The sequence below is a fragment of the Chenopodium quinoa genome, unplaced genomic scaffold (assembly GCF_001683475.1).
Source record: "Chenopodium quinoa cultivar QQ74 unplaced genomic scaffold, ASM168347v1, whole genome shotgun sequence".
In the NCBI taxonomy this organism is placed as follows: Eukaryota; Viridiplantae; Streptophyta; class Magnoliopsida; order Caryophyllales; family Amaranthaceae; genus Chenopodium; species Chenopodium quinoa.
The window spans coordinates 2,607,350-2,622,531 of NW_018744874.1; the positions used below are offsets into that span (position 1 = coordinate 2,607,350).

General features: G+C 43.3%; 1 protein-coding gene across 1 annotated transcript; it reads right to left on the reverse strand.

The window, feature by feature from the left end:
* Nucleotides 1-10,440: 10,440 nt before the first annotated feature.
* Nucleotides 10,441-13,617, reverse strand: LOC110705188 (arginine decarboxylase-like). The gene has a single exon (XM_021883043.1). It carries the CDS (start codon nt 13,009-13,011, stop codon nt 10,768-10,770), a length of 2,244 nt encoding a protein of 747 aa, XP_021738735.1. The 5' UTR covers nt 13,012-13,617; the 3' UTR covers nt 10,441-10,767.
* Nucleotides 13,618-15,182: the final 1,565 nt, after the last annotated feature.

Sequence of the window (15,182 nt, forward strand, 5' to 3'; positions counted from 1 at the left end):
ATTCGGTAGGGGCCTTCCCAATTGGGAGTTAGTTTGCCAGACTCGTTAGCCCTACCAACAGCTTCCATTTTTCTAAGTACAAAATCTCCCACCTTGAGTGGACGCCTGTGCACTTTTCTGTTGTATGACCGAGTCATTCTCAGGCGGTAAATCTCATGGCGTAAGACAGCATTGCCTCTCTTTTCAGGGAGGGAGTCTAATGCCAGGCGCATGGCTTCCCAGTTTGCCTCTTCGTCATATAGCATTACTCGAAGAGTCGGCTCGTAGTGTTCTATTGGAAGAACAGCTTCCGCACCATAAGTTAGGAGGAATGGAGTTTCTCCAGTCGCCCCTTTTTCAGTCGTCCTAATGGCCCAGAGAACATGTGGTAGTTCATCCGCCCATAGGCCGCCTGCTCGTTCAATCTTTTTCTTCAGACCGTCTGAGATGATTTTATTAAAGGCTTCTACTTGGCCGTTTGCTTGTGGACGGCCGACAGATGCGAAGCAGTGTGCAATTCCTTGGTCACCCAACCAGCTTTTGAGAACAGGCGTCTCAAATTGGGGACCATTATCAAAAACCATAGACATGGGAACCCCGAACCGAGTGATGACATTTCTCCAAATGAATGAAATTACATCCTTCGTCTTGATTCCCTTAACAGCCTCCGCCTCTACCCATTTAGTGAAGTAGTCGACGGCAACAAGTATGTATCTTCGTCCGCCTGTAGCAGGCGTATATGGACCCAGAATATCCATGCCCCACTTAGCAAACGGTAGGGGGCTATGAATGGTGGTGAGGTCAGTAGCCGGACGGTGAATCAGTTTGCCAAACCTTTGACACTTGTCACACTTTTTCACCATCTCCATAGCATCAGCTTCTAAGGTAGGCCAGAAGTAGCCCTGACGCCTTGCCCGTTGAGCAAGCGTCCTTCCCCCTATATGTGAAGCACAGTAACCAGAGTGGAGATCGTCTAGTATCTCTCGCCCCTTTTCTGGAGTAACGCACTTTAAGAAGGGTTGTAGGTACCCCCTTTTGTGAAGTTCTCCCTTTATCATTTCAAAATTGGTGGCTCGTCTTTTCAGCACTGCCGCCTGTTGGTGGTCATCCGGCAGGGTACCGTTTGTCAGATATGCCCTAATTGGATCCATCCAGGTTGAGCTTCTGTCTAAGATTCCAACAGGGCCTCCCTCAATGCTTCTCTTCTCCACTACTTCCCAAAAAACGGTTCGGGGAGTATCACAGGAGGCGGATGATGCTAATTTTGAAAGTGCATTCGCTTGGTTATTCTCTGATCTCGGCACTTGGACCAGATGGAAATCCTCAAGGGAGCCGACTGCTTGACGGACCGCCTGTAAATACTTGATCATGGCCGGATGGGTTGCTTCATATTCGCCATTGTACTGACTCACTATTAATTGTGAATCGGAACAGGCGTCTATTTTTCTTGCCCCTGCCGCCTTGCACATGCGGATTCCGGCTAGCAAAGCTTCATATTCTGCTTCATTGTTTGAAGCCTGGAAACTGAAGCGTAAAGCATACTCGTACCTGTCGCCCTCTGGCGACTAACATATGACGCCTGCTCCACAACCATTTGAAGTAGAACTTCCGTCCACATATACTTTCCAGACTTGGTCTGGAACTTGAGAGTCAGGGGGACGAGTCATCTCAACAATGAAGTCAGCAAAGGCTTGCCCCTTCACTGCTTTTCTAGGCTCAAAGGTAACTTCGAGGCTCTGTATTTCTATGGCCCATTTGATCATTCGTCCCGACGATTCCATGGTGGTCAGTGGCCGCTTGATCGGTTGATCTGTATACACGACGACTGAATGTGCCAAAAAGTAAGGCTTCAATTTTTTGACAGCCATGAAGAGTGCAAGGCCAAACTTCTCCACTAAGGGATACCTCAACTCGGCATTTTTCAACACATGGCTGACAAAGTAGACCGGGAGCTGACAGCCGTCTCTTTCAGCAAGAAGGACAGCGCTTAGCGCATGATCAGAGACGGCCAGATACATGTAAAGTACCTCTTTGGGCAAAGGGCTGACTAGCCTCGGCAAGGAGTGCAAATGAACTTTCAATTTTTGGAAGGCCGCTTCAGCATCCGGCCCCCATTCAAACCTTGCCTTTTTCTTAATGGCTTGGAAGAAGTATAGGCATTTGTCGCCTGATCGGCTTAGAAATCTTCCCAAGGCCGCCAGACAACCTGTTAACTTCTGAACCTCTCGGACGGTACGGGGTGACTGCATGTCAATGACCGCCTGTACCATCTCAGGGTTCGCCTCTATTCCTCTCTGATTAATGAGGAATCCGAGAAATTTCCCAGACTCAACTCCAAAGACACATTTCTTGGGATTGAGCATGACATGGTGCCGCCTGAGTGTGGCGAAAGTTTCTCGGAGGTCCGACAGATGATCTGTCTGATGTTTAGACTTGACAATCATATCATCAATATATGCCTCGACATTTCTCCCAATCTGATCAAAGAACACAGTATTTATCATTCGTTGGAAGGTGGCCGGGGCATTCTTTAGGCCAAACGGCATGACCGTGTAACAGTATAACCCTTGATCAGTGACGAAGGCCGTCTTCTCCTGATCCTTCTTCCATAAAGGTATTTGATGGAAACCAGAGTAGGCGTCCATAAAACTTATCAAAGCATGGCCGGCTGTTGAGTCGACCAGACTGTCAATTTTAGGCAGAGGGTAACTGTCTTTTGGGCACGCCTTATTCAAGTCTGTGTAATCTACACACATTCGCCAGGTACCATTCGGCTTTTTAACAAGAACAACATTTGCAACCCAGTCTGGGTAGTAACACTGCCGAATGAATCCTGCGTCAAGTAATTTCTTAACTTCGGCGGCTGCCGCTTGACTTCTTTCTTCGCCATGGTTCCGTTTCTTCTGCCTTACCGGCTTCTTTTTTGGATCCACAGCCAGTTTATGTACCGCCAGCTCAGGACTAATGCCTGGCATTTCATGGACTTCGAATGCAAAGATGTCCTTGTATTCTTTCAACAAATTGTGAAAGTCATCACCCAGGTCCCCTAGAGCAGTCGTCCCAACCTTGACTGTTCTGTCAGGACGCGAGACATCTAAGATTAGGTCCGTATGCTCGCCAGCCGGCTGAGGGCGGAATTCATCCGACCGCTCCTCTGCCAATGATTGCTATTTTTTATCTTTTCTTGCGGCCCCCATCTGGGATGCCTTTCTTTTCTTGCCGCCTGCTTCTTGAACAGGCGCATTGTCCTTGGCATTGTCAATCTTTCCTCCACTGGACCCAGCGGCCATAACAGTGGGCTTGACATCCGAGAGATAACACTCTCGTGCCATCCTCTGATCTCCCCTTAGGGAGCCGACTGTTCCATCGTCTCTCTCAAACTTGAGCAACATAAGAGATGGGATGATTACAGCCTTGGAATTATTCAGGGTTGGCCGTCCCAGAATCATGTTGTAGGCCGAGAGTTCTTCTACCACCAGGAACCGGACTACCATGTGTCGTCCTTCTCCTTTTTCACCCAGGCGGATGGGTAGATCTACTCGTCCTACAGGGTGGACAACTCCTCCTCCAAACCCTACTAAAGGGTGGGAAGCTGGATGTATACAATCAGTTTTGTATTTTAGTTTTGACAGACACTTGCTACTGATAAGATCGGAGGAGCTTCCAGTGTCTATTAGGATTCGGCCAACTCTCTGATTGGCCACTTTACATTCAATGACAATAGGGTCATCATGCGGCCCCCTGACCCCTCCTAAATCTTCTTCAGTAATGACAATCTCAGGAAATGAATTTTTGGAGGGCCGCTCTGGGTGAACGGAATTGACGTCTAGCCGCCTGATATTGTCTTTGTTGCCCCTAATAGTGGGACCTCCTCCTGCGAAGCCGCCTGCAATAGTGTAGACGACTGCATCATCTGTATCAGAGCTGTCGGCCTGTTGATTCTTTTTGGCCGGCTGTTTTTTCTTCGAGGAAGTGCTCCCCGTGGATTTCTTGACAAAAGAGTCAAGATCACCTTGCTCAGCCAGGCGGTCTAGGTACCGCATGAGACTGATGCAGTCGTTGGTGTGATGACCAACGTCTTCATGATAATCACAGAATTTATCTTGGTTCCGGTTGCTTGCAGAACCCTTCATGGGGACCGGCTTCTCAATAGAGATCCGTCCCTTGATTTCTTTTAGGATAGTTTGGCTATCCTTGATAAACGCATACTTTGGGGAGTATGGTTTGAATTCTTTCTTCTTTTTCTGGGTCGGCTGTTTAGAGGAATCAGCCGCCCAGACCTCTTTTCTCTTCTTTTCTTTGTTTGACGACTGTATCTGCCGTCCTTCTTTTCTGTCGAACTTTTTCCCGTCCGACTGTTTCACTGTACAAAGATCAGTTGCCTGTATATAGGCTTCTGCTTCAATCAAGGCCTCCTGAAGAGTCGCCACCCTCTTTCGAACCAGATCGAATTTGAAGGTCGACCCGCCTTTGAGCCCCCTGAAAAAGTCAGTATAAGCTACCTCATCCGGTAACCCTTGAATCTGTATTCTCATCAGGTTAAACCGCCTGATGTAGGATCGAAGCCCCTCCTTTTCACCCTGCTGAATTGTTCCCAAATCAAGGGTCGTCTTCCTCGCAGGAATGTTCATGGCGAAGTTGGAGGTGAACAAGTAAGCAAGCGTCCTGAAATTGTTAACACAACCAGTCGGCAGGTTGCCGAACCACTGCTGTGCAATTCCTTTGAGAGTAGCTGGAAAACACTTGCACCAAGTGGGGTCGTCCAACCCTTGAAGGTACATTAGGTTGGAAAATGCCATCAGATGATCTTCTGGGTTAGTAGTGCCATCATAGGCGCCTACTAACACATTTTTCACTTTGGCCGGCTGAGCGGCTTCAGTGATTTCCTTGGAGAAGGCCGACGGCTGTTCACTAAGTCTAAGCAACCGTAGCTGCCAGTCCAAAGGTTGGACATTTTTAGCTGCGTGTCCACCAAACGGAGGTGACTGCATAAAATATTGTTGCTGTGGTATAAACGGTAAGTTTGGTACCGCCTGGTCGTTATGAAAGCCTGACCGACGGGAGGTGCCGCCTGACTGACTCTCATGGTACGACTGAGTATTCCTCATCGAGGTATTTTGCAAACTTTCTTGAAAATTTGAAGTAGAGGCCGACCCTGACAGTCGGTCACTCTTCTTCTGTTCTAACAGCAGACGAGCGTCTGTGTATGTTTTCTTCGACCCGTCCGCCTGAATGTGACGAATGGGTTTCCTGTTTCCTGGAGTTGGAAAACGGTATTTTGTGAGATCAAGGGCAGGCGGCTCCCACTTCCTGGATCTAGGATGGGGAGTTCCCTCTCGTCCTTGAACCGGCTTTTTCCTGCCTGAGGTGGAAAGTTTCTTAACCGACTGTTCCTTGGCCGGAACAGGCTTCTTATTAAGCAACTCTTGAATCTCTCCCTTGAAGTCCCTCATGAAGGTCATGAGTTCGTTCCTTGTGACAGGAGCAGATCCATCAGTCGCCTGCTGCCGAACAGACGGTGCGCCTGTTGGCTCGCTTGCAGTTTGAAAGTGTTCCCGTTCCCTCCTTTCGGTCTGACGGGTATGTCGGGCCCTTAGGGTCCCGTCTGGAGCTGTGTGAGCTTCAACTTCAAGCTCATTGTCGGAATCATGGTCCGACTGGACTTGAGGGTCGTCCAGGGGACGCCTCTCTTCATAAGTTGGTACAAACGTGGATTCCATCTCAGAAGTACTCTCCCCACAGACGGCGCCAAAATGTTTCGGGGTTTTCTGATGTCCTGCGGGAGAGTTACAACACCAAGACTGGAACCGGACGCCTGTACCTGCAAAACAACGAAGACTCCTTGTGGTAGGAGCTCCGCCTCCAACGGTCAAGTTAGTACCTGATTAAGGAGTAATAAATGCGGAAATTAAGATGATTTGGTCTCTCTAGGCGAGAGTGATTAATGTTTAATCTGTGAGTTATTCGAGTTCTCTCCCTCTTAATGAGGATTAAGAGAGGTATTTATAGTCCTCGGGAAGCGTGCCAATCTCTAGGTTTAGGGTAAACCTAGGGCTGACTGGGCCTCTAAACAGGATTGGGCCTTGGTGGCCGGTTTTCCCATTTGGCATGGGTGGACACGTGGCGTGTCTCAATTGGTCCGTAAAGGACGAATCTGTGACTGACACGTGGCAGGCTCCTATTGGCCTACGTGAAGGACACGTGGCGGAACCTGGTTGGTCCACTAGTCAGACGGTGATTGGTGGATAAAAATCCCCTAATCATGTACCATTGATCAATATTTATAGGGTTACAATGAGAAACCTAATCATATTAGGTAACTATAAGATATGTACAGATATCAAAGATAATCTTATACAAAATATATCCTAAACCTATGATGAGAATATTCTATGGATATTCTCTATCACACCCCCGCAGTCAGAGCGGGAGAAAATTGGATGCTCAGACTGGATCTGAATCACGCATCGAACGGTAAGGATAGTATAGTAACCCATGATCAAAAGAGAAAGTAGTAGAAATGTGCCGGTGATGACGAGAGAAGCAACAGCCACGACCTACATAGAGTAGAGATAAGCACTGCTAGGCCGGAGGAGAAGGAGAAGCGCCGCACACAGACTTGGGCTAAGTTGCAGATCCAGAGAAGAAGAAGCTAAGGGATCAAACCATCATCGGGAAGAAGACACTACACTACTACGTGAAATCACAGTTGAAGAAAAATAAATAAAATTGCGCAAGAAAAGATTAAATCCCACCGCTTGAAATTAATCAATTCTCAGAAGAGAAACCAGGTAGCAAGAAGTAATACTCCACAAAGATTCCAAGTGTTGCAACAATAAAAGGAGCTAACTTGATAGAAAAAGAGATGTGCAAAAGTTGACCTTATTGTGATATACCACCACCCAAACAAAATCTATGTGATTATGTGTTAAAAAAACCAATGAGGCAATGTAAGAATCGTTGTTGGTCATGGGGAGGTGGAAATAGAGTGCGGCACATGGAGTAGGTTGGCAGATGTGGTTACTGCCAGTAGTGGGAGGCGGTAGTGTATGCGATTGCCAACAATGATGGAGGAGGCTTTCGCGATTGCTACTGTTGGTGGGAGGCGCAAGGTTACATAAAGATTCTAAAAAAAAACTTTGAGAAAAGAAAAAAAAAATCTATATGTGTGTTTGCGGAAGCATAAAAAACTTTGTATATCCCGCCGGTGGGTTTAATTTTCTAACCCACCGGCAGGGTGAGAATTTTTGTATATAATCCCAAGATCTAACCTAAGCTGTGATACCATGTCAGATTTCGGGAATATAAAACATATTCCTGGGCCTCAACCAAAAGCTTAAACTAATGGTTGAGGCCCAGGAATATGTTTTATACTCTATCACGCCCCCTCACACGAGAGCCCGTTTGGGCTAGAAGTGTGGATGCAGCATGGGCCCTCCTCATACCCAGCGCTTAATATTTCACCTGAAAGTGGGGGGGTGGATGAGATTCGAACCCGTGACCTTTATGTCACGCTGGCTCCGATACCATGTTAGTGGACCATCTCAACCAAAAGCTTAAGCTGATGGTTGAGGCCCAGGAATATGTTTTATACTCTATCACTCCCCCTCACACGAGAGCCCGTTTGGGCTAGAAGTGTGGATGCAGCATGGGCCCTCCTCATACCCAGCGCTTAATATTCCACTAGAAAGTGGGGGTGGATGAGATTCGAACCCGTGACCTTTGTGTCACGCTAGCTCCGATACCATGTTAGATTTCAGGAAAACTCCTCGAATTGGAGTGTGTACCATTGATCAATATTTATAGGGTTACAATGAGAAACCTAATCATATTAAGTAACTATAAGATATGTACAGATATCAAAGATAATCTTATACAAAATATATCCTAAACCTATTATGAGAATATTCTATAGATATTCTCTATCACACTCCTTATTTAAAATTATACTTTAATACTCCGTAGTAGTTAAGAATATTTTGAAACAAAATAAATGATTCGGGTGAAAGTACAATTGAAGATCTAAAATGTTAATATTGAATATGTGTGTTTTTTTTCCCCAATTTGTATGCCACAAAAATTCTTGCAACTTTTTTATACTGCATAAATGTCGACACGAAATTGCTAGCATCCGATTCATTTGGGCTACTTTACCACATGGACCATGGGGTGGCACCTACTTGGGCCAATCTTATCTTTGGGCCATTAGAAAGGCATCTATGAGTCACAACTCACAAGAACTAAAACTTTATAATAGTCCATCTATGTGATAGCAAATTAATGTCTAGATGCAGTCCATAAGTGAAGAGAACCAATGCTTCCGGTCAAAATTGAGTATATACTTCCTCTGTTTTTTTTATACTTATAACAATTCTCTTTTCACGCTTGTCAATAGATAATTTCAATTGTTAATATCTTTAAATACCAATGTGTAAAAGTTATAAAAATTTTATATTATAAAAGTATAAATCGAGATGAAGTGTGGTTAAATGGTGAAATAGTGGCATCGCTCCCATTTCGTATCCTTGAGGCCTAAGAATCAAACTTCATAGGTCTCATTTGAGAAACTTCCTTTATCTCCCTTCTCAAATGAGCCCCGAATACTTCAAACTTTATATTCTTATCTGATTTATTTATCTAAACAACAAATATTAAATGCTAGTCATTTTCAGAATCTCTATCTATTTCTTTTCAATTTTCAAATGTTTACTATCGCATACATATATCCTTGACCTTGAATAAAAAATCAATAGCATTACCTACACCATGGATGAAATTAATTGCACATGACAAAGTAACCAAACTCTCTTCTTCAACGTGGCTACAAACATGTGCTAGTGTTCTACTTGGTCTATCGTTCTTCTCTAAACCAATCTTATACTATACCAGCATAGATGGGAAACGTGATATACATATAATTTTATTGTACAAGTATATTTTCTTAATAGTCTGGAAGCGAAAATTTATGTATTTTAGTGAGCACGATCTGCACAACCAATGCTTGAATTACGCACCCGAGTCACAACTATTATTATGTCTTTAGACATTTATGTTAATGTTTAGCCTCACTTGTACCGTGATTGAAACATAAGTAGTAGCTATTAGTTAGATGCTGTTGGGCATCATATGCAAGTGCAAGTGCAAGTGCAAGTGCAAGTGATCAAGAATCGACAATCTAAAACGAATGCAGCTAAATCAAGCAGTTGCAATGTATTTAGTCTCTGCTATAACTGGCTGTCCAGGATCAATTCTGCTTTCCAAAGGAGCAAGGTGGGATAACATGACCTGAAAAATCTCAGAATTTGTCATCCCCAAAATATTCGACGGTTTCTCACGTCACAACTCACAAGTCCCAGCAGAAGAGGGTATCCCGTGCTAAAGACCGAGATCAAATTGTAGCATGTGGGCACAACAGGAAGCAACTATGTCTGCTACCAAGTAAATGAGATGGAAAGCCGCCTATGCGCCTACCAAGAATGGCATATGCAGCAGAAATATCAACTTGCATTTCCTTTAACAAGAATAAACAAGCTCAGCAACTAGTGGGCATCTTGCCATCTTCTCTAGGCAGACTGATAAGAGCTAAATTATACCACAAATTAAGAGTATCCAATAAATCATCTTATTCGTAACCCCACCCTATATGCTTGCAAATGTCATAGTCCAACTTGACATTTTCCTTCGACGTTCATCAAGTTTAACAGGCAAAATTCACAACATTCTAGCGTCTTCTACGATATACTAGTAGGCCCGTAAGAGGGTACCACACCAGCACTTGGCTTCCTACAAGCACCGTGCATTTTGTTAACGTGTACTTGCACCAGTATTCCAATTCCAATAACCTCAAGCCACCAACTTTGTGGTCAAGAAAACACGAGCACATAACGCCTTTATGAGCCAAAATAACACTTCGTATGACCGTGACAGTTTTAGACAAAGTCTTGATGTACACAACTTATGCATAAAATATGTTACGATAATAAAAAAAGACAGCTAACTAGGTTCCAGGAATCACACATTAGCTTTCACCACATTCAATCTCCAGCACAATTAACGGGCATATAATTAGTACCATACCAGTCAATTACGGCAAGCAAACTATATGACCTTTCAAATTTTCAAACAGTTATTGCTAAATTAGCTTTACTTACCCCACCAGCCACAAGAAGCTATAGAAAACGTTATCACAAAATCTATATACCATTATACGCCAACAATCCATTACTCAAAAGCGTCGCAAAGTGCAAGTGCAAAGACCGAACCAAGGCCCTACACAAGATCAACAATAAATCTTACAAGATTTCATAATCTGTCAAAAGAACAACCATTCAATTGTAGCAAAGAATTAAACACAAATTTGAATTAGAATGTAAATTTGGACTAGTTCACCTAAAATTGATGAACAAAAGAGGTAAAAGAGCAATCATTCAATTTGAACTAAAACCAATATTAGACACAATATAGTATGTAAAATGAGACTCGATTTCGCCTTGAAATGGTTAATAAAAAAGATCTAAATAACAATGACATGACAGGAGAAAGAACGCGAAGAACACCGGATTTCAACAAACATTAATCCGGGCCTTACCTCCTCCAAAATTTAAACTCTATAGTCCTGATCCTTACACTTTGCCTATGTCATGCAAATTGAAATTACTAATTAAAATGAAACAAGAAAACTCTAATTGAAAAAACAGACTACGGCGACTTCTGATGACGAACTAAACGACCATCCATGGACAGCATTATTGGGGATGTTGGTTATTTTCTAAGAACAGCATACAGCTCTCAAGCACAGACATAAGGCCACTGCTCATCCTCGCCATTAGCAACCTCAACAGCATTGCCGTTGCAGCTATCCTCAGCGCCACAGAAGTAAGGATGATGATACCCGTTGACATTGTTGTTATTGCCATTGATAAAGCCACAAGACGAAGCAATAGGCCCTGCCACAAGGTAGGGCATATTGTTGAAGGAACGGGCTAGCCCGTTAGCTAGGGTAGCAGTGTCATCCTCGTTGTTGTGGAGACACTCCTCAGCCCTGTGCTTGAGAGTCTGGAACATGAGCTCGGGCTCGTGCTGCATCACCCGGAGGACATCCCCACAAGACGGTCCTGGAACAGCTCGCGTCACTGCGAAGCTGTGAGGGCCATCACTCTGCATAACCCGAACAACGCTCGGGCCTCCAAACAAGTTGTGGACTCCTCCAAGTGCCTCCTCATAAGCCCCGCCCAAAAACATCCCTAGATAATACCCATCACCACCACCAAAATTGCCACTCTCTCTCAATTCATGGAGAGGCAAACTCGATTCGCCTCCGATAAACTTATCAATCTTACCATCACTATCACAGGTTAAATCAGATAAAATCCCTCTAACCCCAGGTCTTTGATCAAGCTTATGAATTGGTGTAACAGGAAACAACTGCCCAATCCCCCAGAAATCAGGAATTGAAGTAAAAACTGACAGATTAACATGGAAAGTGCTCACCGAGTCGCTCACACCGAGCGCGCTCGAAACCATCTCACACAGTCCGTCGACTGCAGCAAGCTGCTCCATTCCCAAGCACCCGTCTTTGAACTGCTCAATGCAACGCTGCTTCAACTGATCAGCATACAGCAAGCAAGCATCATAATCCCCATTTGTAACTGAAGCGGATATACTCCTGACATCTCCACGAGCCTCCTCAGGCAACCCCTCGACTAGATAGTTCAATTCCGAAGGCGACATTGCCGGCGGGGCGGCCGCAGCAGTGGAAGACACGGCCTCAAACACCAGAATTGAGTGGTGAGACACAATTGCCCTGCCACTCTCACTGCAGATAACAGGGTGATTCGTCCCTTTCCTGTCACAAACAACCTGAACAGCTCTAACAACAGAGGAGGCATACTCTTCTAATGTGTAACCCACTGATATATCTGATTCAGTCGATTTGGAACCGTCGTAATCAATCCCGAGGCCGCCACCGATGTCGATGACCCTCATACAAGCACCAAGACGGGCCAATTCACAGTAAACCTGAGCACCCTCAGCTACACCATCAGTTAACAAAGTGGTTGATGGGATTTGAGACCCAATGTGAAAATGCAACAGTTGAAGACAATCTAACATCCCAACTGCATCAAGCTTCCTGACAACCCGGAGAATCTGAACAGTAGTTAACCCGAATTTCCCCTTCTCACCGGAAGTCGAGCCGAAATGACCCGAATGCTTGGTCCTGAGCTTAGCACGGACCCCAATTACGGGTCGAATGCCAAGCACACGGCTCAATTCAATCACCAAATCAACCTCCTCTTCTTGCTCAAGCACAATGACAGTATTAATCGCAAGTTTCCTTGCAATAATCGCAAGAGAAATATACTCAGCATCCTTAAACCCATTACAAACCAAGAAAGCATCAGGGTGTCCCTTGCACAAACAACTCATAGCAAGCAAAAGCTCCGGTTTCGACCCGGCTTCGAGCCCAAACCGAAACCCAGACCCGAATTTCACAATATCCTCCACCACAAACCGATCCTGGTTACACTTGACAGGGTAAACACCCTGGTAATGAGACCCATATCCATTCGATTTCACGGCGAAATCGAAAGCGCATTGAAGCGATTCAAGCCGGTGTTTCAGAACATCAGGAAACCGAACAATGAGAGGGAATTGAAGACCCAACCCACCATTCGATTTCTCATCAGAAACCTTCTTCACAACCTTCAAGAGATCAATTTCCTGGTGAGGCAACGTGGCATCACCAAATGGGTTAACGGTAATATTCCCGGAACCATTGACGGAGAAGTAAGGAGGACCCCATTTGTCAATCCGGTAAAGCTCCGATGAATGAGACGGAGACCACTCGGTGGTCATAGCGGTGGCGGTGGTGTTCGTCGGAAAAAGTTCGCCGGAAAAGAAATCCGGCAGGGGAAGAGAGAGATGTTCGACGATGTCGTTGTTGTTGGAAAAGGCGAAGCCCGGAGGACAACCACCACCGGAAACGACGGTGGGGGTGGCAGCAGCAGAAGCGTCGATAATACACGCCGGCATCTTTATCTTCCCCTTCCGATCTGTTTTCTCTCTCCTACAAAAACTAATCTAAAAAATAAAAATTGAAATGGGTTATTTAGGAGGTGGTTTATTCCGGGGAGGAGAGAATATAAATAAGAGGGGAATTTTGATATGTTTTGTACAACCCAAAGGTGTATCAATGGGGGCTTTAAAACCCGCCGAGGCCGAGGCCCCGGCTACCCCCTTCAAACGGAGCAGGAGATAGGGTAACCCAAAGTGAACCAAACCCGAACACAGGTATCACACGGCCGTGTTCTACCCACAACGACTTCAGGAGAAGGTATATCACAACAACGACAATGAATAATAATTCGTAAATAGTTTTATGTAAATTGTTACAGATCTAGATTAAACTGACCATGCAGGAGGAATTGTTTATTATTGATGATTATAGATCTGGGTTAAAGGGGATTGTGGCGGAGAGAGAGTAACAGAAAATGCTAGGGTTTGAATGCGGATTTGTTTGGAGAATAAGAGGAGAGAGAATCGGGATTGTGTTGAATGAGGGAAATGAAAGGAGAGAGTGGCCGAGAATTGCATCAAGGGTTCGAGGTTGCTTTTATAGGAGCTGTGAGCTTCGGGATGAATTTCTATTTTTATTTTAAATAAAAAATAAAAAGAAAAGGAAAAAATTATTTATTTTGTTTGTTACGTGGGGGAGCGATAATGTATTGCTTTTAGTTAATTTCCCATTAATTCGGGTCATTCCTATAATCTCATTCTCATATATATACTTTACTTGAATTGTATATTTGTATTGTGAGAGAATGTGAGATGTGACATTAATGAATGTTGTTCAAAGTTAGGAAATTCAAATGGATTAAAATGACCTACATTTACTTTTAATATGCGATAACTCGTATAACCAATAATCAAGAGTGTTTGAGAGTGAGGGATAGCTCAAGTGGTTTAGAACTTCCCTCTCGATTCTAGGAGATCGTGTGATCGATTCTCACCTCTGTCATTGTGGTTCTTTAAATACCAAAAAAAAAATCAAGAGAGTTTAAATATTACTCCCTCCGTTTAAATATAATAAAAGCTTTCCATAAAAGGAAATAACAGCCGAAAATGAAAAGTGTAGCAATTATTTAAAAACGGAGGGAGTATTGGACTAGATCTTGGGCCAAATTAGTTAAGTCTTTGGGTCATAATTTTTCGATTCCTATATACTCTATATTGCCATTTAATCTAGGATTTGAACGATTGTTAGTTTTATGCATAAACAAACTATACCTAGATAAATGACTCAAATTTGACTTGATCCAAATACAAATGAAACATTAATACTTGGTTTTATATATATATAAAAAAAAAAAAGAGCCTTAATCAAATTTGTAATTGTCCAGCTTCATATCCGACCTAATCACTTTTAAGTTTTAACCAAACAACTTATTTGCTACTACCTCCAAATCATACCCATTCGTTAACTACCAATTTGAAGCCCTCTGGAGTAGCTTGGATGGTCCATTTATCTCTCTCATCCACACATCTTAGTGGATGGCATGATTGTTGGGGATGATAAAGGAAGATAATAGGGAATTTTAGGATTCCATCCATCTACAATTCAGCCTTGCAATTTTTATGCATGTGTCGTCATAACTTTAAAACTTGATTTGAAGACCGATTAGGAGTTCCCCTATTTATAGTTCTTTAAACTTTATTCACAAAATTAAATTTTCCAATAAACTTCAAGTTTACATACTTTTGGTTTAATGAAATTTTGTTCATTATTACACATAATTAAAAAAACATAGTATGTTAAGAAAAAAGATAAAGATACAATAACATGGAGTATAATCTTATGAATATAAGGATATTTCAAGCATATGTGAATAGTACTTTGTATTAAAATCTTTTAATATTACCTCTATTTCATATTATTTGCAACGATTTGACATAAAGTAGAGAGGAAAAATGTCTAATTGTTGCAAATAATATGAATCGGGTGTATATAACTAAATTAATATATATATTGAAGTAAAGGGCAATTAGAGCGAAGTTTTCATTGATATATATGGTAACTTCATACTCCTTCAATAATAAATTCAAAGTGTTTTTTATAACCGTTCATAAGAGAATAGTTTATGAATAGAGCGAGACACTTGAGTATGAGGGTGTAACCAAATATAATTAATATTGTATCTCGTAAC